The sequence below is a fragment of the Neodiprion fabricii genome, chromosome 5, assembly GCF_021155785.1.
Source record: "Neodiprion fabricii isolate iyNeoFabr1 chromosome 5, iyNeoFabr1.1, whole genome shotgun sequence".
Classification (NCBI taxonomy): Eukaryota; Metazoa; Arthropoda; class Insecta; order Hymenoptera; family Diprionidae; genus Neodiprion; species Neodiprion fabricii.
Window position 1 is genome coordinate 34,221,987 of NC_060243.1, and position 23,438 is coordinate 34,245,424.

Below are 23,438 nucleotides of genomic sequence, written 5' to 3' on the forward strand. Positions count from 1 at the left end.
CCGGGATGCATGAAATGTGTATCATGTACTACGTGTCCATTTATGGCGATAAGAGGCCGCAAATACTTACGAATAGTAAACACTAGTGCTTGTTAAGTTATATAAACTACATTTATGAATATGCATCAGTACGTATAACGACGATACGGTCACTGAATAAACATCATAATTTTGAGATAACATGGATTTTCATAAACAGCTATGTCACGCGACGGCATATATCTCTAGATATATTTACTAATCTTATTCATGTGTAATTTTCATATCTGTAGTGACGAAAATTGTAAAATAATAATAATAAAACGACGAAAAAAACGTATGCAAAGTGTGTGTAACAAATGAATTATCTGTTATATATTGATACTGTTCTGTAACAAACCTATATTATAACGAGATTGGAATAAAATGAAACACCAAAGTTGAGATTCACTAACTCAATGATTTTTTCTTTTTTTTTTTTAAGTATCTTTCAGCGATTTTAACAAACTGGTGATAGGTAACATCACAAATTATTCAATAGAAAATCATAGTAAAAATTAATCATAATTATATGGTTCTTTATTACCCTAATCGTTGGGTTTTATAGTCACTGATAACGCTTACTGTGTAGAACAATATTATTCGCTGACAATTTTTTTTCTATGTGTTTAAATATACAATAATATTTGTATGTATAATAATAATATTAATTAGGTGTAGTAATAATAATATGCTATATTGTAGGTATGTATACCTATTCATCGACTAGTCAGATACAATCTGACGATAAATAGGTCTAACAAGTAAATTTTCTACATCAACCTACTCGTTGGATTCTAAACCATTACTAAAAAAAATCGGAAGATATAATCACATAAGTAATGAATTAATGATTATGGTATCGAATTTGAGAGAAGACAACAAGATGAAATTAATCGATTGGATTTAGAATTTGGAAGATTTCACAAGGTGTTATCATTACACTCTGAATTGAAAATTATAATTGTCCAAAATCTCTAAAGGTAATAACCAATCATTTTTTTCTGCGATTATTGAAAAAACTATATCAATTTTTGAATGGCACTCATATTAAATACCTCAGCAGTATAAACGGGTGGACTAGACATGGCTTATAGTTCGTAGCTGACCACTCACGTCTCGCGAATTTCTCTCCCATGTCTTTAACAATGGTAATTATGATTCCTACAATGCACAATCATACAATGTCGGATGTATCATAAACATATAATAATTCACAATTAATAATAGTTAATAATAAATGTAAGTAACAGCCTGGAAGCAGCAGCGACTATAAGACGCCACTGCAGCGTGATCATGGCAGTGATAGCGCACGCACGCACTCACTTATTTATATCTTCATATTATTATAGGTACACGGGAATCTCTCATTCGAAAATAACGAGAATAACGTTCGAAAAAAATTTTTCTCCACTAAATCAGGACGATCAAATTCTTTCACCCCTATGTATGTTTGGTTCAGACAAAATTAATCGAAAAAAAATAAACACAGCGATTATTATTAATTTTCTTTGTTAAATATTTTTTTACCTAGTAAAATATAAGTATCGCTAAGCGATCGATGTTCGTTAAGGCATTGCAAGTTTTTTTTGTCTATAAATATTGTATTCGCCCATACAGCACACATGGTATGTATCAGTAATAATATTAAATAATCTGAAAATCATCACTTTCGCGAAACAATGTAGTTCGAAATATTGCAGAGCACACTGCAATTTCTTTGGAAGATTTGATTAAAATTTTCTCATTCTGCACACATTCTGAGATCGTTCAGAGATACTCCATTGACAAAAAACAAGGACAATGTGTGCCGTGTGGAAATAAATTGCACTGCAGAGATATATTGAAAAATATATTTATCTGAATTGGAACAAGACTATACGTATAATACCACAGATTTTTTGTTTTATCATTATAAATGTAACAATTACCCCGTGCAAATGATGAAAACGAAAACAAAACCGAAATACGAATTCGAAATATACATATAACATGTCGAGGAATAACGATTAGGCTCAATACAAAGAGATTCGTAGCTCCTTCCGGTAATCAACTAGCCGTTCGCGACACCAGAAATCAGGGAGTCATGTTTTGATCCATTTCCGCAAACTCACGTGATACTTTGCACACGTAGTGCAAACGCTCGTATAGATCCGCCGTGCATCCGAATTCGCAGAGATCCTTGAGCCAATACGACGTTGCCTGCCTGCTAGCGTCGATGTAAGTTACGAGATATCCCTTTCCCTGAGACTCCTGGGACACTACCATTTTCGTGTGATCACGGAAGAAGTTGACTTGCAACAAGGGGATTGTAAGCTCCATCACTATGGCTTTGTCCGTGCGTAACCAACGCTTCATCCGCGGCACACAAGCAGCCCTCGTTTGCCTCGACTCGCATGGTTCTCTAACCTCACCGCCTGTATAAAGGATTAAAAATGACCATATTTAATCGATTTTCGATTAAATCGATTATTGTTTCCAGATTGATCGAGCATAATCGATTATTTTTCCCCACAATCGGTTCTTGGTTTTTACTCCCACGAACGATGCAGTACAGTATCAATTCATGTGTCTAAAGTAACAATTATTATCATTGTTTTACTAAGTACCTATTTGGTGTAATAAACGAAAGATAAATTAATATTTCCACCTGAAATGTAAAAATATTTCGAATAATGTTATAAATTATCAAAAAACTGTTCCGCTATATTGAAGTGTACGAAATTTTGGTTTAATATACACCATTTCAAGAAAATACGAAATAATCGATTGATCGATAATTTTTTACCGATTCAATCGAGCCGTGTTCGATCATTTTTTTTTGGTCTCGATTAATCGATGCATCGGTTATTTTTAACTTATGGCTAGTGGCCATCGCTATAAAGGACGACGTGGAAATCCAACGCACTGATGACGATAAAAAGTCTGCCCACTTACCTTCAGTGAGATAGTCGTCCATATACCGAGTGAAGTAACGCAGTAAGGCGAGTTTTTTCTGCAGGGGTACAGAAACGTCTTTTTCTCTATTGTACCGGGTAATCTCGTCGTCTGTAGTCATGTACTCAACTCTCCTGAGGACATGAAGATCGAACCAGAAAGAGAATAATGAAGAAAGAACGTTCGGCGACGCTCTAAACAGCCGTTGAAACTTACCTTCTGTCGTGGGTGTAGCTCATCTTGGTACTGTCGTTGAAGAGGACGCCAACGGACTTGTCGGATAGTTGAAAACCGAGGCCGTACTTGTTCGAGTAATCAATCCACTTGGTGACGAAGAGGGGCATAACGTCGTCGACGGTCGGTGGATTTTTTGCTGTGCAGGCGCAGGCGATTTCCGCGAGGCAGATCTCCATCGCCTTGTGCATCTGGGTGCTCTGCATCACAATGTCCCCTTTCTTGTTGCTCGGACAAAGTATGGCGCTGAGCCTGTGCTTGAACCTCGGGAGTTTCGGGAGCTTCTTCGCCAGCCAATTGACCTTCACATCCTTGACCGAGGACTTTTGGATGGTCATCGCTGACACCGAGTGCGTTAGACCCTCGGCGTGGCTGACCTGCGACGCCGTCGGCGGGATGATCACGTGGGGTGGCGGCATTTGGTAGCAACAAGTGTGCGGCAGGGCGACCGGGACGTATTCCTTGGTGAGGTAATCGTGTTCCTTGACCCGGTCAAGCGATGGTCTTAGCTTCGGGCTCGGTTGGAGCAGCCAGTGTATTAGGTCCTGGCCGTTCTGTGTGGCTATCGAGTCATCGACCTCCTTGTACTGGTTGTTGCAAATCCTCGCGTAGGTCTCCTTTAGCTGTGACGATTCGAAAGGCGGCTGACCGACCAGAAGAGCGTATAGAATGCATCCGAGCGCCCAGACGTCTGCCTCGTAGCTGTAGGCTTGCTTGTACAGCACTTCCGGTGCAATATAATTTGGCGTTCCGCATATTGTTCTGAAACATGTGACAATAAACTGAAAACACTCCGGAAGAACTTATTATTGGGATTGTCACTTTGCAATGCGTTATCTAGTTGAAAAATATCAGACTAATGCAACCAGGCTGACAGCTGACCGTTGTCCGTGTTTTTTCGCATGCGAATGGTAGAACAGGTATATTATTGATTACGTTTTATTAATCTATGTGACATGAGTAATTTGAAACCCCAAGAATTACAATTTGCCTCCATTAAAATTCAAAACTTGGGTTATGAGGTGATAAAATGGCGCCGACAACGAGACTCTAACGTCATGAGGATATTTTCCAATAATGCAGTATGAGCAGGAATTTGTGACTCGAATTCCTTACACGCGTCTTCGTTGACCGTCTGGGCTCGTGGCGAGGCCAAAGTCTCCAATTTTAACGATCATGTGCTCCGACAAAAACATGTTCCCTGGTTTTAGATCACGGTGCACAACCTTCTGCGAGTGTATGTACATCACTCCATCGACCATCTGCTTCATGTAGTATCGCGCCTCCGGTTCGGTAACTCGACCTCGGTACTTCAGTACGTGCATCAAGCTCTGTCCGTGAATATAAAAACAGTATGTTTAAGCACAATGTGAAAACGTTTGTTTGTGATTAATACACGGGTGCTTTATACCTTCCTGGGACAAGCTTCGAGCAACATGTACGCGTTCAGATTGTCTTCAAAGTAGTGGTACATTTGGACGACGTTTACGTGGGTTAATTTCTTGTGAATCATTATCTCCCTCGCGATCTGAAAAAAATGTCACATACTAACATTTTGACGCGTTTGACTTGTCAACGAGTTTCTTATCACAGCTCTCTAATTCATACCTTTTGCAGGTGTATCTTCTGCATTCGATTCTTCGGTATGATTTTGCACGCATACTGGTTACCGCTCGCTGCATCGGTAAGCAGATAAACTCTCCCGAAGCCTCCCTGCAAAACCGAGAACAGAACTTGAACAATTTACAAAAACTAATATTGTCTCACAATCCAAAACCTGTTTTCATGTTATTGCACGTTTCGACTGTTTACATCAAGATTTACGTCGGACTTTTCAACCAGAGATAACAGCTGAATGCGTATCCTGAAAATAATTCTGGTTCGATCAATTATTTTACGACACACCAATGGTCCAATCGTGTTCGAAATATTCTTAAAAATCCGGTACCCTCGGTGAAATTTGAGGTCTTTGAATAGAAGTAAAACGTGAAGTGGTTTAAGTGCGTATACACCTATGTACGTATAATAGCCCGAGACTTCTGAATAAACATCGCGTATTTTCACATAGCAAAGGGTAGCAGCGGTATTCGAATATATGGGCGGTTTGCCAAATCAGCGAAAATATTCTGAAACGTTACGAAAATCCGTCGGCTAGTCTCACACTACAATCCCGCGTTCTCTACTTTTATTTATATTTACTACAGCCAAGTCTACCCTCAAGTATTATTTGTGCAGATCGTCAACGACCAGGCCCGGTTACTGTGCACTAAAGCTGCTACCTATACGTATGTATATGTATATGTACATATTACACATACTCTAGGCAACGGCGATGCAGCGAGATTTTATACTTAGCGTATCTGCAGGCGAATACGAATTGATGTAGGTGTACAAATGTCTTTATATAACGCGAGCATGTTTTACGCGTTTTTGCATGCGTGTTTTCCGTACACAAAGTAACCGTTTCTATGACGATACAATGAGTCTTAGAATGCCGTGCGGATACGCGGACTACAGAAAAGACCAGACTAAGTCCTAAGTGCTAAAAGTGGACTTTTCGGTACTGCGTACATGCGCTGTCGCGAACAAATCTGACACTATGCGACCCTAACCTCAATTTCGTGCTTCGTGAAAAAACGCGCATCATACTCTTGTCATATGAAGAATCGTGTGTAATAAGGAGGAAACGGTCTTTTCGCCTCGCGTATTTGCAATATTCGTCTGCGGCACACCTTCGACTCCTATTGCAAACTTAGGCTCGGCCTGAAAAGACCGAGTTTGCCTCTTTGTTACATGATATACTGTTTCATCGAGGCGTGCACGTGATAAAAAATGAAAAAAATGACCCTGTTTTTTTAGTTTGGGATTTGAGGAATTACTGCACGGCGTTCATTTCGAATTGTTTAGAGATTGTTCCAAATCTAAAAATCTCGTTCCAAAAGAAAATAGAGAGTGACATCCATTCGGAGCAGGTAGGTGGATTTTCAAATTTTCGTCCCCAGCATCTATTCACCTTCGGTCGGGGTCTGGTGTTGCTGTTCGGGCTACAGAGTAAACTTCACTGCAGCTCCAAAATTCTCACTGCTTTATAAGAAAACTTCTCGACGTGTATCCGAATGCTCTGCGTGTAAGCAGCGAGCGCGCTGGTAGCTTACAGACGTTCCGTTAAACGCATCGCTAATTTTGAAACGTGACGCGTAACGATGGATGTGTGTCTCACACGACGTAAATCTTACGAGGTTTTTGATCATAAATACCATAGGCACATACATACCTGCTAGGTACGCACGGTGCTAAGCGTTCAAAACCGATTTATGTCAGTATATCCCTCATCTACGTTTCAACAGCTGCTTTATCATGCGACTAATAAGCCATAATCGCAAAGAGTTTAGTCTGCAGAAGATATTAATCGCGTGGGCGTAGGAATTCAAGCCAATTGTTGAAAATAACATGTGACACCGGACGACCGATATAACTTACGATGTTATATTCATTTTAAATTTTTATTCATCCGTTTCCTTTCACATAATATTCCCTAATGCTATAAAATTCCACCCCGAAATTGACCGCAATGGATGTACAGGTGATTTAGGAAGTTGGTATACGGAAAGAGGAAAAGGGAAGAACATAAAAGCGGTAACAAAATACACCATAGCCATACATCCGCAGAAGGAAGCCACTTTGTGCCCCCGGGAATAGGAAAATTTGGTTTCGGTGATTGGCGAGGAATCATCTTCTTTTTTGTACTCGTTACAAGTCAGAGTATAATCGGGTTTCAGTGATTAAGGTACCGGAAGATTGTCGGTCAGTTATCAGGAAGCATACATGAACGATCCTTCTCTTCTCGTACCCTTTCCACGTATAGCAAGTGTCAAACGAAATACAATTCCAGCTTTTTGTAGTTACCCGGAGCAGTGTATATAGTACCTGTTCATGGCTTTGAATATTTTTCTTTCTTCTCCTGGCCCATAGCGAATTCTGAATGTTTCTTTGTCCATTACTCTGGGCTGGTATATTCAGCTAATGCAGCGCGATCTATACTGCTGCATATCTGCAATGATGGCTTGTCGCATTATCGCACAGAATTCATAGTTTTTGTCGTACATACTTTCAACCGGTTTAAGTATTCCAGTGACGAAGGGTGACAAATCGAATCGCATGCGAATTCCATTCTCTCCGCATTAGACATAAAACACCGTAACCACTCTAAGCAACCCTGTGTTTGATGTGTCAAATTACTTGATTAAAGCTAGCCGACGAAGCACTTATGATTATATCTACTCTTCTGGCCGAGACGCGCAACTGACACTGGAGGGCTCAGGAAACAATGTAAATACGCAAATAATACAAACTTTGTATCAACCCCCAACAATCAGGTCGTAAAGATAAACGTGTCGTTATAAACTGGACCGTTTCTGTCGACCGACGACGTAACTTCTGGCCCTGATATCTCAAGGTTGTCTCAGCCGTAGCTGGCTGTGAGCCTCGACAGCTCTAGGATGGAAACAAGTTTAAAAATTAGCAGTTCAACCTGTAAGAAAATTCGACCGTTGCGTCAATGAATTATTATGTGACTTGTACAGCTATTTGTTTTTTCTCATTAAAATCACTTTCCACAATCCGTGATAGCTATAGTTTCTTTTTCGAACGACGCCATGCTATATCAAGTTTCCGAGGGTAAGACGTTTCTGCTTGTGTACAAGATAAAGAATACAGCCAGGTAGGAACGTCCGGATGAAGAATAACCGTTCGTCCCAAAAAGGGCAGCAGGTTGCAGCGGCTCGAAGTGGAAAATCTTATGCCGAACAAAGATCCCCAACCTACTGTTCGTAAACTCTCTCTCACAGTCGTCAGTGATTCATGGGCTTTGGCCTCTGAACATACGACGGCGACAGCGAATCGCAGGTGGTTGAAACACTCATACTTTCAGCTATTTCTGCGAAACAATCAGCATAAAATGTGCTAGAGTATCATTGAGCAACGTGTTACTCTAACAGTAAGCAACGGTCAAATTTAACAGGTGACACGCTCAGAAACTCAAACACTATCCATTCCAGTGTCTACACGTTACAAAGATTCGTCATGTCGAAGTTAGTTACGTTATCGTAACGATTTATGGAACTGTTTAAAATTCAGTAAGCCGTGCCAAAAGAAAACATACTCATACTTTGCAATCTTAGTTCCTTCAAAATCATTGTGAAATAAGAAAATAGAGGTTTTTCCCCAATGTTTTCCGTACGATAACGTTACTAACGTCAGCCTCGTAAAGATTCAGCGACGGTAAATTCAAATTCGTTAATTCTGTAATCTTGAATTGCCAGATTCTGACCCATCCACACTGATTGCGAGCGTTTCCCATTCAACCGGTTATTTGCTGTTAGATATCGCAGTACTGATGACCGACTGATGCCAAGTTAAGGTTGGGTGATGTCCTCGAAATTTTATGACTCAACGTAACGCGATTGAGTGATGGGATTTCTCGTCACACCAGGATGCAAGCGGCTGAGTAACAGAAGCAAACGTTCGTTCGATTCGAATACATTTTCAGGATACTTTCACAATACAGGTATACCAACCTGTATTGCAGTTCCGAGGTGGCAATTTTTTAATTCTGGTTTGCTGACGGCTCAGAACACGTAGGGAAGTACGAAAATCGTGTAGAAACAGTATTGAGTGTATGATAAATGTGAAAATACAAATACAGAAAGCATATTAACGAACAGAAGATGAACGAACTAAAATCCCGACTGAGCTGTGCGGCTCTTTGTTAGAAACAGGGAAGTGCAATTTCTTTTCGTTGAGCACGTGTCCTGTTTTCACATTTAAACATTTTGCGCAATCTGTGGAGAAAAATGAATCTCTTTTTGCGCCCCTGCGACTATTTCGTCCCTGGAAGGCATTTAGCTCAGACGGCCGGCTTTATCGTCATTATAGTATCAAGTACCTGTACATTCATGCGTGTCTGACGTGTTCATAAGTTTAGTGCATCTAGTACTGTGTCTCCAATTATTATAACCGGTTTCCAGTTTATCCTCCATCTCCCCAGGGAAAGTCAAATTCACGCGTTCTGTCCGTCCGTACCCATGTGTATTAACATTTCACGTGTCGACGTTAAGCTTAAGTCCCCTTAGAATTGGAAGAAGTTTCGGAGTTGTACCTACAGTATATCAAAGTGCAGTGACCCTCCTGCACGTGTACAACGAATTGATCAGAATTTCTCACATTCGGCACTAGTTTTGTCGCATAGGGGAACATTTCAAAAATGTAATATAATATACACAATTATGACTCTCGCGTACTTTATCCATCGAGGAATTCAATGAATCACATGATTAATAAGCATATGATATTTCTGTCACAACCAATTTTTCTACGTCTATGCTGCAAAAGTTTCCATACGAGACACTTTCTCATCAAACGCATACATGTATATAGATATTGGTATATATATAAAGCGAACGAATGTGCAGATTCTGCGTAGTAATTATTGTACGCATTGTAGAAAACCACTATGCGTTTTCTTCGTTGCGTATGTTTCTTTGTTTCAACTTTAACGGTACCGTGCAAAACCAAAATCGATCTACTCATTTTCAAGCTTTCTTTGATGACAAATTTTAATGCAATCCAGACGCTTTAGAATTTAATTTTGAACATTTTTCATATGAAATCCCGAAGTCTCAAGACAATTAAAAGGCAAGAAGTGTGAGGAACTAGTAGTTTGCACTAGGTTGAAGTTTTTAACCTTATAAAATGGTACTAGTTTATGAGACTACAGTTAGTAACGTTAACGTATCGAAACATTGGGGGGCGGGGATTACTATTTTGCAAGTTTGTGGTGACTTTGAAGTAGTTAAGTTTTCGAAATATGAATATATTTTGCCTTATTATGATTTACTAACTTCAGCCTCATTAGTTTGAAACTACTGCTATAATAGTTCTCTGGATAATTTATAGCTGCGCATACGCCAGGCAATGAATGCAATGTCACGTGCTGCTGTTGGAAGTGCAAGTATACAATTGCAATTGTCGCTGGTAGATTATATCGAACGATCCCTCTCACTTTTTCTCGCTCATTCCATTTCTCTCATCTGCGGCCGCTGCTCCGTGTCGGGTGCGATAATAGAAAAGCGAACTCGATCGGTTCCTGCACTCGGCACTGACGCCAATTAACAATCAGACTGTACCCACACACACCGTCACCATCAGACGTACCTTGCCTAGAAACTGCCCCTTGTAATAGGTGTTCCCGTTAACAGGGTCGACGACGTACTCGGATTCCTGATCGCCCGAGTTGTTCCACGACGAAGTCGACGGCCCCTCGTTGACCGGAAGGCTTCCCGGGCTCCCCGGGCTTCCGGGACCGACGGAATTCGAGAGGCTTGGCTTCCGCGGTGTCGAGTTGGGGCGCGTCGGCCCCGCCACCGCATTCCGCGAGGTGTTAGCCGAGGGCGCGCCGTCGACGGTCGATAAGGATAGGGGCGGCGAGGCGTAGGGCGTTGGACGAGGCGAGAGAAGGACCGAGCCCGTCGAGAAGTCGGCGTTGCTCAGGGTGTTGTCGTTGCTCCCAGCCCTGCTGGAAGGCGTCGTGGCGGACCTGGTTCTTGTCCTCGTCGTCGTCGAGTGAAGATGGTTGCCGATATCCTCGGAGGTCGGCGCCGAGGAGGAACATGAGTTTTCGGTCGTAACGGAGGAGCTGCTGTTGGCCTTGATCATGCCGTTGACTTCACCGAGCCTCGTTTCCGGGGCGACGATCGTCAGACCGGCGGGCGATGAGACCGAGGCGAAGAGCCCGAGAGCCTGGCCCGAGTAACCCGCCTCCGACGATCCGTGCCTGAGTCTCATCTCGCCGCTGCTCGCCCACGAAGCTCCCGAGTGTTTGTTGTTCCCCGACCGATGCATCGCACCTGTCGGCTGCAGCTCGGCACGCCGGAAATCGTCAACGACGGAGCGAAATGCTCCGTGATTGACCGCCGACGTACCCGCGGACATGATTCCTGCTCGATTTCTCCCCCGCGAAATATGCTGTCTATTCTACGATATACGAGTATGTTGTATGCACGTGACGCGTATTCGGGTATTCAGGTGCACACCTACGCGTGTATCGTAGAAATGAATTTTAGGCACAGGTAAGGGATAGACACGCGTATTTATCTCCTTGCGGATCTTACGGGTATACGCGTAGTGTTATTTGCGGAGTGGCGAGGGATTGATCGCGGTAGCGAATGCAGGGAGAGAGTCCGAGCCTGGGCGAAGGTTGTGCAGCATGTCCCAGCTCGCCGGCTTCGTTGCATTCCGATTCCCCATCATCACTGCAGCAGGCATGATGTAAGATTCGACATCGAGACTCCGCCGCTCTGTCCGCACTATTTGCCGAGTCGAGTACTTGCGGTAATTTATAAACAAATGCAAGGCCACGGGAGGGTTCGAGTCCCTGGTGGTCGGTCGATAAGGGTGGAAGCCGAACGCGCTTACCCGAGTCGTCCGTCTTCCCGATGTCGCGGAGCCTGCAGGTTACCGAAGCTACGGTAGTTTAGTTAAACACATCAAGCCTCGCACGCCACGCACTCTCACCGTCAACACTGCATGCTCGGTCCTCGAACCTACACTGCCTTCTGCCGCCTCCTATTTTCTATAAAGGCCGCGCACGACGGCGGCGGCCTCCCTACCCTCCGCTTCGCGACCGTCTCGTGTCTTCCTTGATCGCAGGGCCGCTGCGATTCCTCTTCGTACCCAGCCTCGAGCTTTTCGAACCTTACGCGAATTACGCACGCGAATATAAATCGTCAAACGTCGAATAACATAACTCTTAATTGATTCAGGCTTTTATCCGTACAAACAATTTCACCCACAAAATATTTCATACCAGTTGCAATTGATGTCAAATTCCTGATTGCTTGTGTGCAATTGTGCAGTATTTCATTTCTCTGCTCATGCACAATATATGTAGACACGGAATACAGCCTACAGTGCGAAACTTTCAAAGTCAGTAGGGTATGACAACAACGATGCGCGTCAACCGTATACGTTGCTACTCAAAGTCTTACTGGTGTATAATATTTAAATCGACGGATATCTGACTTTCTTCACCGTCGACTCAATTGGTCGGGTGAAACACATATTTACCGGAATAACGATACGTCGGAGTAAGCACGCGAATTACTATGTTTGCTTGGTGTTTACATTCACAAGGGTATCAAATGTTGATACCCCAATGAACGAAAACAAGATAATCTATTACGTTCAATTGAATCTCGAATTGAATCCATTCGCTTCAATTCTTATTGAATCAAAGCCGTGTAACTATCAAAAAAAAATCCTATGTATACCATCTAAAATGCCGAGTCGGTTATTAAATATTACTGAAATATTTCGTCGCGAAACGATACAGCCCTTTTATCGTCAAGAAGTTCCCAAGTGTTTCTTCCTCTTCTTTCTGATCCCTTTGTTGTAACGTAGGCGCTGTCGAAGGTTCAGGTGACGCCTGCGTTAAAGACCGGCAGCTACGGCCCTGAGTACACTGTAGGCTCCGTCGTCCTCGTGTCCGATCCGTCGTCTTCGTCGCACTCGTCCGGTTACTCGGTGTCTCGTGTCTCCCCGCATCCCGTTCTGACCCCACTACGAGGTGGTTCTAACATAGCCGCGGCGAAGTCAGGGAGCAGGCGAGGGAGCTGAAGGGGGACGAGGAAGAGGGAGAGTGTGCACCGGAGTCACCACGCTTTCGGTCATTCACACAAGGTGCAACTCTTCGAGGCTTGAAATGCGCCAAGTGCATACGTCTAAATATAGGCATAGAAAAAACACCCGGTACATGTACCTATACATACATCCTTGTTTTATCAGCCATTGGTTAACGGGTAGTGTAATTCCTTCTTCCTCCATATTGTGTAATGCTTGCGCTTACACGATCATACCACGTATGACGTTATATTATTAATGTTTAATCATCTGGATTTTGCATGCACTCGAAATTATTACTATGTTAAAAATTACGTTACAAGAACGGACGTTGGAGTAAATTGGACGTTATTATTCGTTGAATTCATTTTTAGCTATCATAATTCCCCTATAAATTATGCTGACGTATTAAGAAATTGTAAATATAACACCTGCACATTCAACACGCTATACTGTTTCTACATTTGCGTGTATTTATATTGGGTTGCATGATGTTGATATTCTTAGTCCGTTGTTGAATATATCTTGCTTCAATTAATGGGATTTACTTGCCTTGAATATCAATTCTTTAATCACCGTATTATTTAATTTAGATCCTTAATTACGGTGTCATGGAATTTATTTCTGACATGCTCACTTCATCACTATATTCTTCACTTTTAAACTACTCCGTCCCACGCACGATTATGAAAGAGGGAAACGAATCGTTTATAGCGTGAATGACGTTGTGTTGAGATTGTCCGTAATGGATACTCTCAGAGCATCAAAGGAAAAGATAAATGCAAATCAACTTGGTTCGGTATCAATCAAATTCATTTAAAGGATGTGGGCAGAAATTTTCTAATTTCTAATCTATATAAACACAGAATTGGTACACCCTGTATCAAACCTGCACCATGTGAACCAAGCCATAGTATAATTACTTTATTGAATTACTTGACCCGATGCTAAGTTTATCGGCGTGAATAAACGAATAAGCATTACTGACGTTCTGTGTAATTCGAATGAAATCCCAGGCATATCGCCGGGATCACACGATCATGTCAAAATTGCAGATGTAAAATATCATTTTTATAACAGCATACGCGAAGTAAGCTTTTTTTTAGTCGTGATTTCTGTGTGTAGAGTGCTCCTTTTTGGTATGTCGTGCATAACGCTAGTATTTCGAAACGGTGTATCGAAAACACCTCACTTCATGCACGTTATGCCAAAAAGTATCATCTGACGCACGGAAATCACGATAAAAAAAAATAGCTTACTTTACGCGCGCTGATATGAGAAATAACGTTCGATACGCGTTCGTAATTGTACTCGCTACGTAAAAACTCACTTCACGCACTTGTATCGAAAACTACTATTTCAATGTGACGTCTCAGCTGCGTCAAACCAAAAAGTAGCGCACGTGTGTGTATAGTTGCATATTTTCAGGCTTAATTGTGCATCCACATCCGCCTGTTTATAGGCAACCCATGCTGCTCATTGTGGCGCCACAAGTAGCATGAATTGCCTATAAAGTGGCAGATTCATCCTTACCATTCCCTACATTGTTTTAATATATTATCCGTGACTGGTATCACCGAAGCAGCCCCCTGACACTCACCACTGCTCGTATACTAAAAAATTGTATGCGTTTTGTCCCCGTTTTTTAGTTCCTCTACGTGGCGCTAGTAGACTTCTGACACGCTCGCTGCCCTCGCTGAGTGCTCGCTGACCGCGCGCAAGCCTGTCAGACAACTACTAGCGTCACTAGTGGTGGAAATTGGCGGCAAATCGAGGGACATTTTGCGAACCACTTTTAGCAGCGTGTGTCAGGGGGCTGCACCGAAGTGTTATCAAGCGTAGTATTTTGCTTAGGCGCTATGTGAATCAGTCTTACGATCGAATCTATCACGTGGTTTGTGGGAAGCGACCAATTGAATGCGAAACCGCGGCTCGAGCTTCGGTGCTAAAATTGCATGGCTCAAATACAACACCAATTTTTGAGCCTAGATCCTTAGACATAGTTTTAGCAGTGAAAAATGGCCGAGAGTGTGTGTGTCGATGGCAAACGTCATTTAAAGTTAACTAGTCCACCATTCGATCATAGTTCAAGTATACTGCTATAACAGTCGATTGTAGTTTGTGTGTAAATAGACGTATTAGCATTAAATAACGAAAAATGTAATGAAAATAAGAGATCGACGTAGAATTTGTAAGGCTTTCACGCATACTGACATAACTTTACATTGACGCAGTTCCAATGAACTGGACTATGACCAGGTATTAAAACCAAGAAAACAATCCGTTGCATAGAGGTAAAAAATATAACAAGCCACATGTAGTACAAATCGGTAATTCCCACCTATATAAACAACGTTTCTTTAAACCATCACATATTATTTCCAACCCCAATTCCAACGATATCTAATTGCTGCAATGCAATCACTTGAGGTGATTGAAAAATTATGAAAACTAATGATGGAAATGAGAAGAGCAGCGTACAACTAAAAATAAGTGCAACCAAAATTGAACTTTGTAAAAATGATTTCGCTGCTCAGAACTGGGATGTTGGCGGGGATCAAAAGAGACATATTTATAAAAGAGTCTTTGCAACAGCAACTGAATGCGAGCGTCATAGAAATGCAAGGCTTTGTCGAGGGGCAGGAAAAGCCTCAAGTGGAAAATTGCGAGGAGGCAAATATGCTGTGCTTCATTATAGAAGCATTGTTCTTGCACGGGCTAAAAGACACTCTTCTGAATCGTGTGACAGAGGCCTTGAGTGGTCCAGACTTTGACGCTATGCCACAGCCGAGCTTCTGGGGGCCACTGCTTGTTTTATCGCACAGACAAATTATTGATCAAATTCAAGGACTTACGCAAATTACAACTGAGGTTGGTTACTGTAGAGCATGGATCCGCTTGGCATTGAATGATGGACTCTTGTCCAGCTACTTTGCATCGATACGCAGAGACAATTCCGTTCTGAAACCATACTATAACCGTTCTGCCTTTTTGAGGGATCCCGACCTGGCACATGTAGCTCAGAGACTGATCGAAAGTATCGATCACATCCCTTTTCATCTTGCCTGCAATACCAGCTTATTGAACATCTGGTCAAATACGCCATTGCACATGGCTGCCATTTGGTCCCCCACATTGAAGTCTTGTCCAGTTTCTTCGGCAGTTGACATAGCCAAGACTATCAACAGCGAACGTACCCTAACTGACAATTTTGACGAAATTGAATCGGTAAGCTCTATAGGGAGTCTTGATTCGCTGAACAAGTTTAGTATCACGAGCAAAGATGAGATGCGGAAGATTAAACTGGGAAAAGAAAAGCGTTTTAGGTCTGGTGTTGAGACTTCGAATACCACGGTTCAGACAAAGGAGACAAGCGAAAAAGCTAGTGAAGAAGAAGAACAAGAAAAAGAACAAGAAGAAGAACAAGAAGTAGTGGTACGGAGAAAAATTGAAAATGGGATAACACTAGATTCCGGTATTGATACTGAGCGTGAAAATGGAAGCAGAGAGGACCTACGGGAAGAGGAGGCAGCTGTAGAACCCGAACTAGCAAATGACGCTGCTGCGACAGGCGGCAATTCTTTAATCGGTCGATTAGGGTGGTCTACTTCTATTGAGGACTTTGAGTCTTCGCTAACTACTTCTGCAATATCCGGAAGCTCCGACGTTGACGCTTCTCACACTCCCGCTGATGCTCGGCCCTATGATGCTTTGATACGGAGCTATAATCAAGGGGCATGCTACGCAGCTACTGCAGACTCTAGTGAGTTTCCCAATAATTGCCTGAGTAGAGTATCGCAACAGGATAATTCAGGTGTGAAGCCGAAGTCATTGGAAGAGGCAAAGGTAAAACGTAGTTCTGTGCTTATCTTACAATCAGAATGCTACTGTGTATATAGAGCATTCCATGCCAACTCGACTGTCGTCAGACCCTTACTATTTTTGACTGTTAAAATTTTTTATGCAATTCTCCCAAATCCAAGAGCGTACTCTGAATTTTTTCAGATTCTTTTAAAGTAAATCTGTTTTACTTACAATTTTTTAAATCAACATGTTTAGATTGTAATTCAAAAATTTGAAAACATATTAAAAAATCCTGGGTTACATATATATATGTATATATGTTTCAGCAGCAACCCATAAAATACTGACCGCTTCTGATTGATTAAAAATTCTTTGGCTTTTAGAAGTTCAAGAAAGAGTAGAATAAAAAACCAGCCCACTTTGGATCTAGGCTTGAAAATCTTGACTTCCGACACAATATTTTTGAAAAAATTTTCAGATTTTTGAATTACGGCCAAAGAGAAAATGATTTTATAAAATTATATGTGAAACAGATTTATTCATAAAAATCTCACAATGTTCGGGATATTCTTTTGGAGTTAGGGCAATTACATCAAAAATTTTATTCAAAATCTAAAATGGTGCGGGCCTGACATTGGTTGACTTGGCATAGAATATTCTATATAGAATGGGACACTGAAAAATCAGGAACACCTTGTGGAATATTGAGTCGTTTATGTCCGACGTTTTTTTTTTTTTTTTTGTCATGTTAAAATGCTTTAAAGGACTGTGGACAAATATTTAACTGTAGACAAACGTTTCTATTTACTTCCAAATTTCATCTAATTTTCAACTGATCATTGAGAAATCCTAAACTGCCATCGGTTGGAGTAATTACAGTAGGGAACAGAAACTGCCTGCAGAAAAGTGATGTCACTGTTGCATCGTAGGGTTAACGTAGTTATCTAATCTTCATAGCTATTATTTACAGGAGGCTGATTTGCAGTCATTTAATCAGCAGCTGGGGAAATTGAGCCGTGAAAAGGGACTGGACACTCAGAATTACAGTTGCATGAGCTGCGACCATCCGATAGGCATGTCCTTTTCTAAGGCATGGGTTTGCGGATTCACAGGGGAGTATTATTGCACCAACTGCATGGCAGAAGAAGAGTTCCTAATTCCATCGCGTGTTATTCATAACTGGGATCTCAAACGTTATCCGGTTTCCCAAAAGGCTGCTCGATACTTGAATGACTGTCCTGCCCTACTTGACCTCAAGGTGATCAATCCTAGGATATACATGGTGGTCGACGACATCGCCCAGCTGCAGTCCCTGAGAATTCAATTGAATCTGCTCCGTGCCTACCTCTTCACGTGTCGCGAACCTGTCATAGAATCTCTCCAAAAAAAGGTTGCGCCGAGAGATTACTTGTACGAACATGTTCACCAGTACTCTGTTTCTGACCTGGCAGACATACCAAATGGCATAATGGCTCAACAACTTCAGAAAGTCGTCGAATTCGCCAGGAATCATGTAACCAATTGTTGGCTCTGCAGCCAGAAAGGATTTATATGCGAAGTCTGTGACAATCCTAAAGTAATTTACCCATTCGACATGAGCTCAACTTACAGAGTAAGAAATTACACTTAAGATTTCGCAGATATGTCTTTCAATCTTTTTGAGTTCGAGATTTTACTGGAATTATTATTTCAGTGCGCTGCTTGCAATGCTGTCTTTCACATTGACTGCATGAACGCGAGTCATCCTTGCCCAAAGTGTGAGCGTAGACGGAAACGCATGGACCTTCCACTGCTAGACTTGGGCAGCACAGACATGCAGACTGTGTCTGAAACACCTGGGATAATGGCTTCAAGTTAATTTCATTTTAAAAACTAGCTGTTTGTTTTATGTACTGACGATTGTGTAAGAAAAAAGAATCAAGCAAATGGGGGTTTCAGGATGTTTGGAATTTTATAAATTTTATATTCTTATGTGATAATGTCGTACCTTGTTGAAAGAGAATTATTCTTATTATTAAAACTGAACAATTATCCGTCGTATTAATTTACTTATTTATTGTCCATTATCAGAATTTATATAATATATTAATAAAAGCGCATTATTTTATTTTGTAAATGACAATTATTCAATAAAATAATATCCAAGCTTTGCACTGAATTGATAATTCAAACAAGCAATAATAGTTTTATTGCAAATTCATATTTTGAAGCTGGCAAAGACGAAAAAAAATTTTATACGTATATATTATACATATATGTATGATAAAGATTTTTGTTTATTTGATTTGTATGTACAAAAGTAGTAAAATATATAAATTTGTGAAAATATGCTATGTTATAGAATTTACTAATCGTATAAGTATCATTTGTATTTATTTAGTTTAATACTGCTGCTCTATTTGTACAGTGAAATAAATTCATTGTTTTGTTGAATAGCCAAAGTAAAAAAGAGAGTCGTCACCTTCATTACTTTTAACATTTACACCATCCTTAATGTCATAAAACGTACATAATACAAAATAATCATCAACTTACACGAACGATCTAACACATTATTATAAGATAATGCAGACGAAGTCGAGACACCAAAGGCAGTAAAATCCAACGAGCACTTTTTTTTTTAGTTTTCTTTTCTCGATTCAATGGAAGATACACGTGAAATGATGTAGTTCAACAATTCTTTGGTGACTGCTTTGTCGAGTAAAATAAATACCCACGTTCTTTAGAGAGCACAGTTTAGATTTATTCCCTCTTATTTGAACTAACAGTAAGTACGTTTAGTTTGCAACTTTGATCCCTTCAGTTTGATAAAATTTAAAGCTTTTGAATAATAGATCAATAATCGGATCATTGCGCCGAATTATTTTTGTTTTCATCATCATAAATATTATTATATTTGTCAATTTCCCGAATGAAATAATACTTTTCGAACTTGAATCTACACGTAAGAAAATATTGATCATTAAATTTTTTATTAAGCACTAATCATTGTCAAGGAAAAAGCTAACATCTTCTGTACGTCAGTTGGTATAAAAATGGCCGTCTCATCTTAATTGTCTAACACTTGGAGTCCCGAAATTCTAAAAGTGTAATATCTAATATTGTACTAAATAAAACTATCTACAAGTCTTATCACTTAACAGCTAAGCGTCTTCTATTTCACTTTGTGCAGGAATACTGTCTTTATGTTAATGGAATAACTACACTTATACACGTCGACACAGTGTGGTATACGCGGAAATGTACCGAATATGAACCGAAAAAGGTCTACCTATTAAGAAATTGCGCCTTACGAAATCAAACGTTGCAAAATAAATCATATTGCAATATTACGAATGACAAGGGTGAAGAGAAAAAATAAATAATTATAAAAAATGGCCGCTGCTAATGTTCAATAATTTCCGGTATGCCCCAATGTTTTGAACAAAAGGATAATCCTAGCTTAAAAATAATAATAAAGTTATAGGTACCATTGAAAAGTTTTCACATCTCCTCATATTCTCTTTCTAGTTCTAGCTAGTGCGAAGATTTTGGGAAATAAGCAGATGGTAGAAGCGGTTTGTCCAAAACTGCTCGTCTTAGGCCACCCTGCATCACTCCCATTGCACTCTTAGATCTTGTATTCCCAACGGAAAGGGGAGGATTATTGTTCTCCGCAATCGTAGGCAATGACGCCGTCGTGGTAGCAACTCCAGCACTGGGCAAAGCTTTGCTCAATATATTTCCTCGCTCCAACGGCGTACTGGTGCATGTTATTTGCCCAGTTTTGTTGAATGCAGCCAAGCTACTTGTTGTATCCGTAACCCCTACACCCATATTCCTCGCTGTTGTGCGTGCGGTTTGATTTATATTCGGATTTTGAACTATTGGGTTTCTCAAGAGGTGGCCAGTCAGAGGAACGCTAGCCTGGGGCCCATTGGAATTAGCTGACCGAGCCTCGAATCTTGTGGGGAAGCTCTTGCTCGTCCTTGGCAAAGTCAACTGCACAGAAGGCGGCACCATTATGGGTTGCCCAATTGTTGAGGTCTGTCCAGACGATTGGTTATCGGTTAGTCGTCGGTTCAGCCAGCTAATAACTGAAAGCAAAGGATGATTTTTAGATTTCCAGTTCACTATTACAACTACGACAAAATCTGAGGAATAGAAATTATAATTCAATCTTTTTTATGAATGTTTTCTTGAATATCTATGCTAACGTACCATTGTCATTATTTTTTATTATTTTATCTTTTTCTTCCAACTGTGATTGCAAAGCTTTAAGCTGTTCTTTCAGACCTTCAGCAACAGCCTTGGCTTCCCTCGCTTCTTTAGAGCAGGCTTCCATTTTGCTATCGAGTTGTCCAACTTCTTTTTGCTTAGTATCCAGCAGACGTTCCTGTTCTAAAGCAATGCTTGTTCTGAGCTTGAGCTTTGACTTAATGGAGGCTAGCTCGTTCTGCAGCTTGGTTAATATTTCATTAGCTTTGACCAGCTCGTCGGTTAGACTTTTCAAAGAGTTCTGTTTTCTTTGAAGCTGACCATCTTTCTCAGCTATCAAATCTTCTAGGTGCTGCTTCTGCTCCTTACCTGTTTTTATCATTTCCGTGTGTTTAGTAAGTAGGATACATTTATCCTTTATCTCCTGTTCAAGTACTGCAACTTTCGTCTTGAGGTTGTTCACCATTTTGTCCCTTTCATGGTAATCAACGTCAAGCTTCGAGTTCTGTTTTCTCATAAGTGCCAAGTCTCTCTGAGCTATGCTCAGCTCTTTACCAACGGTCTGGAGCTGATTTACCTGCTCCTTGTTACTTGCTTCTGCAAGCGAAAGCTTCTCGTTTAATGCAAGATTGCGTGTCCTCAGCTCAGCAAGCTCTGTATGCAGCTGCTTCAGTGTTTCCCCATGCCTCTGTTCTAGCTCAGACTTCTCATTTTCTCTAAGACGCTGAAACTCTGAGGTGGCTTGTGCGAGTCTGCAAACAAAATTTATCTGTATTAATCACCTATGCAGGTAACATAGGGGAATTTTTTTCTTGTAATATTTACTTGTCTTTTTCAGCACTGATTTGTTGCGAGGTATGGATCTGCATTTGGTTCATGTCAGCCTGATATTTTTGCTTAATTTGTTCCAGTTCCTTGGTTTGAACCTCCAGTTTCTTGGTCAGGTCATTCAGCCTGGTTTCCATACTGCCAATATCTTTGTCTTTTCGAAGGCAGTTTTCCTTGAGCTGTTTTATCTTCATGGCCATATGGACCTTTATGTCCGTGTCACTGGACGGGGCGATGTTCAAGCTGAGATGACACAGATGCTTGAAGTTGTTCGTTTCAACGAGCTTAAAAGTCCAGTCACCTGCCTCTTCTGCCAGCAGAAGAAGAAACTTTGGGGGATTTTTCGCAACACCGGAAAGAGGTATTTGGCATTGCTCCAAAAGGCATATCAGCTGTGTTGCAAAATTATCAAAGTCTACAAGCAGACCCTGCTGTGCTTTGAGCACTTTGAAGTCATCGTCATTCACGAACAGCGAATAAAGAAAACAAGGATCGTCGTCATCGGAAAGAAGAACGCACAAACTCTGTTCATGAAATAAGCAAAAATACAGAAAATATTAAAGGAGGAAGTCAAGAAATAAAAATTTCAAAACGGAATAATTAAAACATACATGCAACTATTTTGACATCCTTAACAGCGACTGTAGAACCTCAGTTGAGAATCAACTGCAACTTGTTAATTATGAATCAACAGTAACTTAAAAGATGAGAAATTCATGGGTAAAGAAGTATAAAAGCAAGGTGATTAGAAAGTTGACGTTCAGTTGATTCAAGAGACAAAAAAAATTCCTAAATAGATTCTACATTCGCTGCCCTAGGCTCTTAAGGATTGGTATGAGACGCGGAAGAAGCGCGAGTAACAGTTGTGTGGATGTTGCAACGAGGTTAAAACGAAGCATATCTCGGTCACATACCTTGCGACAAACAGGGCTGATTCCAGCATGAATTTCGACATTGACACGAAGGTCTCTTTGGCGTTCTTCTTTGTGCTGAGGTTTGATGTAAACCCTTTGAACTCTCGTGTAAAGAATCTCGACATTGTTGAGTTGGAGACCAGGATCACCGATCATCCCACCCCCCGCAATGTTGTTCAAATAATTCATGACAATCAGAGCTTTAATTAACCGCTGCCGATAATATCGGCGACATGTTAATCTTTTCCGATCTACTTCGCATTTCTCAACTCACATCACTATTTACATTAATTTTTTAAACGCGCTCAAAACAAATCCCTTCAATTCTTTGCACACGACGCAGGCGTGCTGCTGGTGCTGCCATCGCCTCAGCATGCACATGAACCACAAACCCACCCTAAACGTTGATGCTGAGAATTGGGATCGCGGGTTCGTAAAGACAGGCATAGTAAGGCTCCTCCATGGTGAAGATGGTCTAATAGCGATATTCTTTTTTTTTCGACGGTATGGAAATGAAATTCACTTCACCTAGAATCCCTATAAAACGTCAAGCCAGAAAGGAGCTTGAGAAAGTTTGCTTGCGTTCGCGTTTTTCATGCAACGACTTAGTAGTACCCTCTGACACGAAATAGATTTTTCCAATGGACAACACCACTGAAACAAGACACGACGTTTGTGGATACATTATCAACACGTTTTCGTCATCAAAAATTAAGCCCAAACACCTGTTTCGTGACAGAGGACGCTTCGAAATCGGGGACAGGAAAAACGCTCTCAGGGTTCGTTCGAGGCTTATTCTCCGTGGTTGAGCATCGAGAGGATTGCAACATT

General features: G+C 41.0%; 3 protein-coding genes across 3 annotated transcripts; 1 reads left to right on the forward strand and 2 right to left on the reverse strand.

Annotated features, from left to right (window-relative positions):
- Positions 1-6: 6 nt before the first annotated feature.
- On the reverse strand, positions 7-12,439 carry LOC124182647 (serine/threonine-protein kinase PLK1-like). Its single transcript, XM_046570173.1, has 7 exons — positions 10,402-12,439; positions 4,798-4,902; positions 4,601-4,717; positions 4,306-4,520; positions 3,172-3,951; positions 2,956-3,089; positions 7-2,435 (listed from the first exon to the last, which is right to left on the reverse strand). The coding sequence occupies exons 1-7, from the start codon at positions 11,176-11,178 to the stop codon at positions 2,095-2,097; spliced, it is 2,469 nt and encodes an 822-aa protein (XP_046426129.1). The 5' UTR covers positions 11,179-12,439; the 3' UTR covers positions 7-2,094.
- A 2,239-nt stretch (positions 12,440-14,678) lies between these two features.
- Positions 14,679-18,784, forward strand: LOC124182648 (run domain Beclin-1-interacting and cysteine-rich domain-containing protein). The gene is made up of 3 exons (XM_046570174.1): positions 14,679-16,710; positions 17,639-18,280; positions 18,362-18,784. Exons 1-3 carry the CDS (start codon positions 15,385-15,387, stop codon positions 18,524-18,526), a joined length of 2,133 nt encoding a protein of 710 aa, XP_046426130.1. The 5' UTR covers positions 14,679-15,384; the 3' UTR covers positions 18,527-18,784.
- A 142-nt stretch (positions 18,785-18,926) lies between these two features.
- On the reverse strand, positions 18,927-22,969 carry LOC124182649 (spindle assembly abnormal protein 6 homolog). The gene is made up of 4 exons (XM_046570175.1): positions 22,608-22,969; positions 21,691-22,217; positions 20,869-21,617; positions 18,927-20,744 (listed from the first exon to the last, which is right to left on the reverse strand). Exons 1-4 carry the CDS (start codon positions 22,794-22,796, stop codon positions 20,185-20,187), a joined length of 2,025 nt encoding a protein of 674 aa, XP_046426131.1. The 5' UTR covers positions 22,797-22,969; the 3' UTR covers positions 18,927-20,184.
- Between the last annotated feature and the right edge of the window lie 469 nt (positions 22,970-23,438).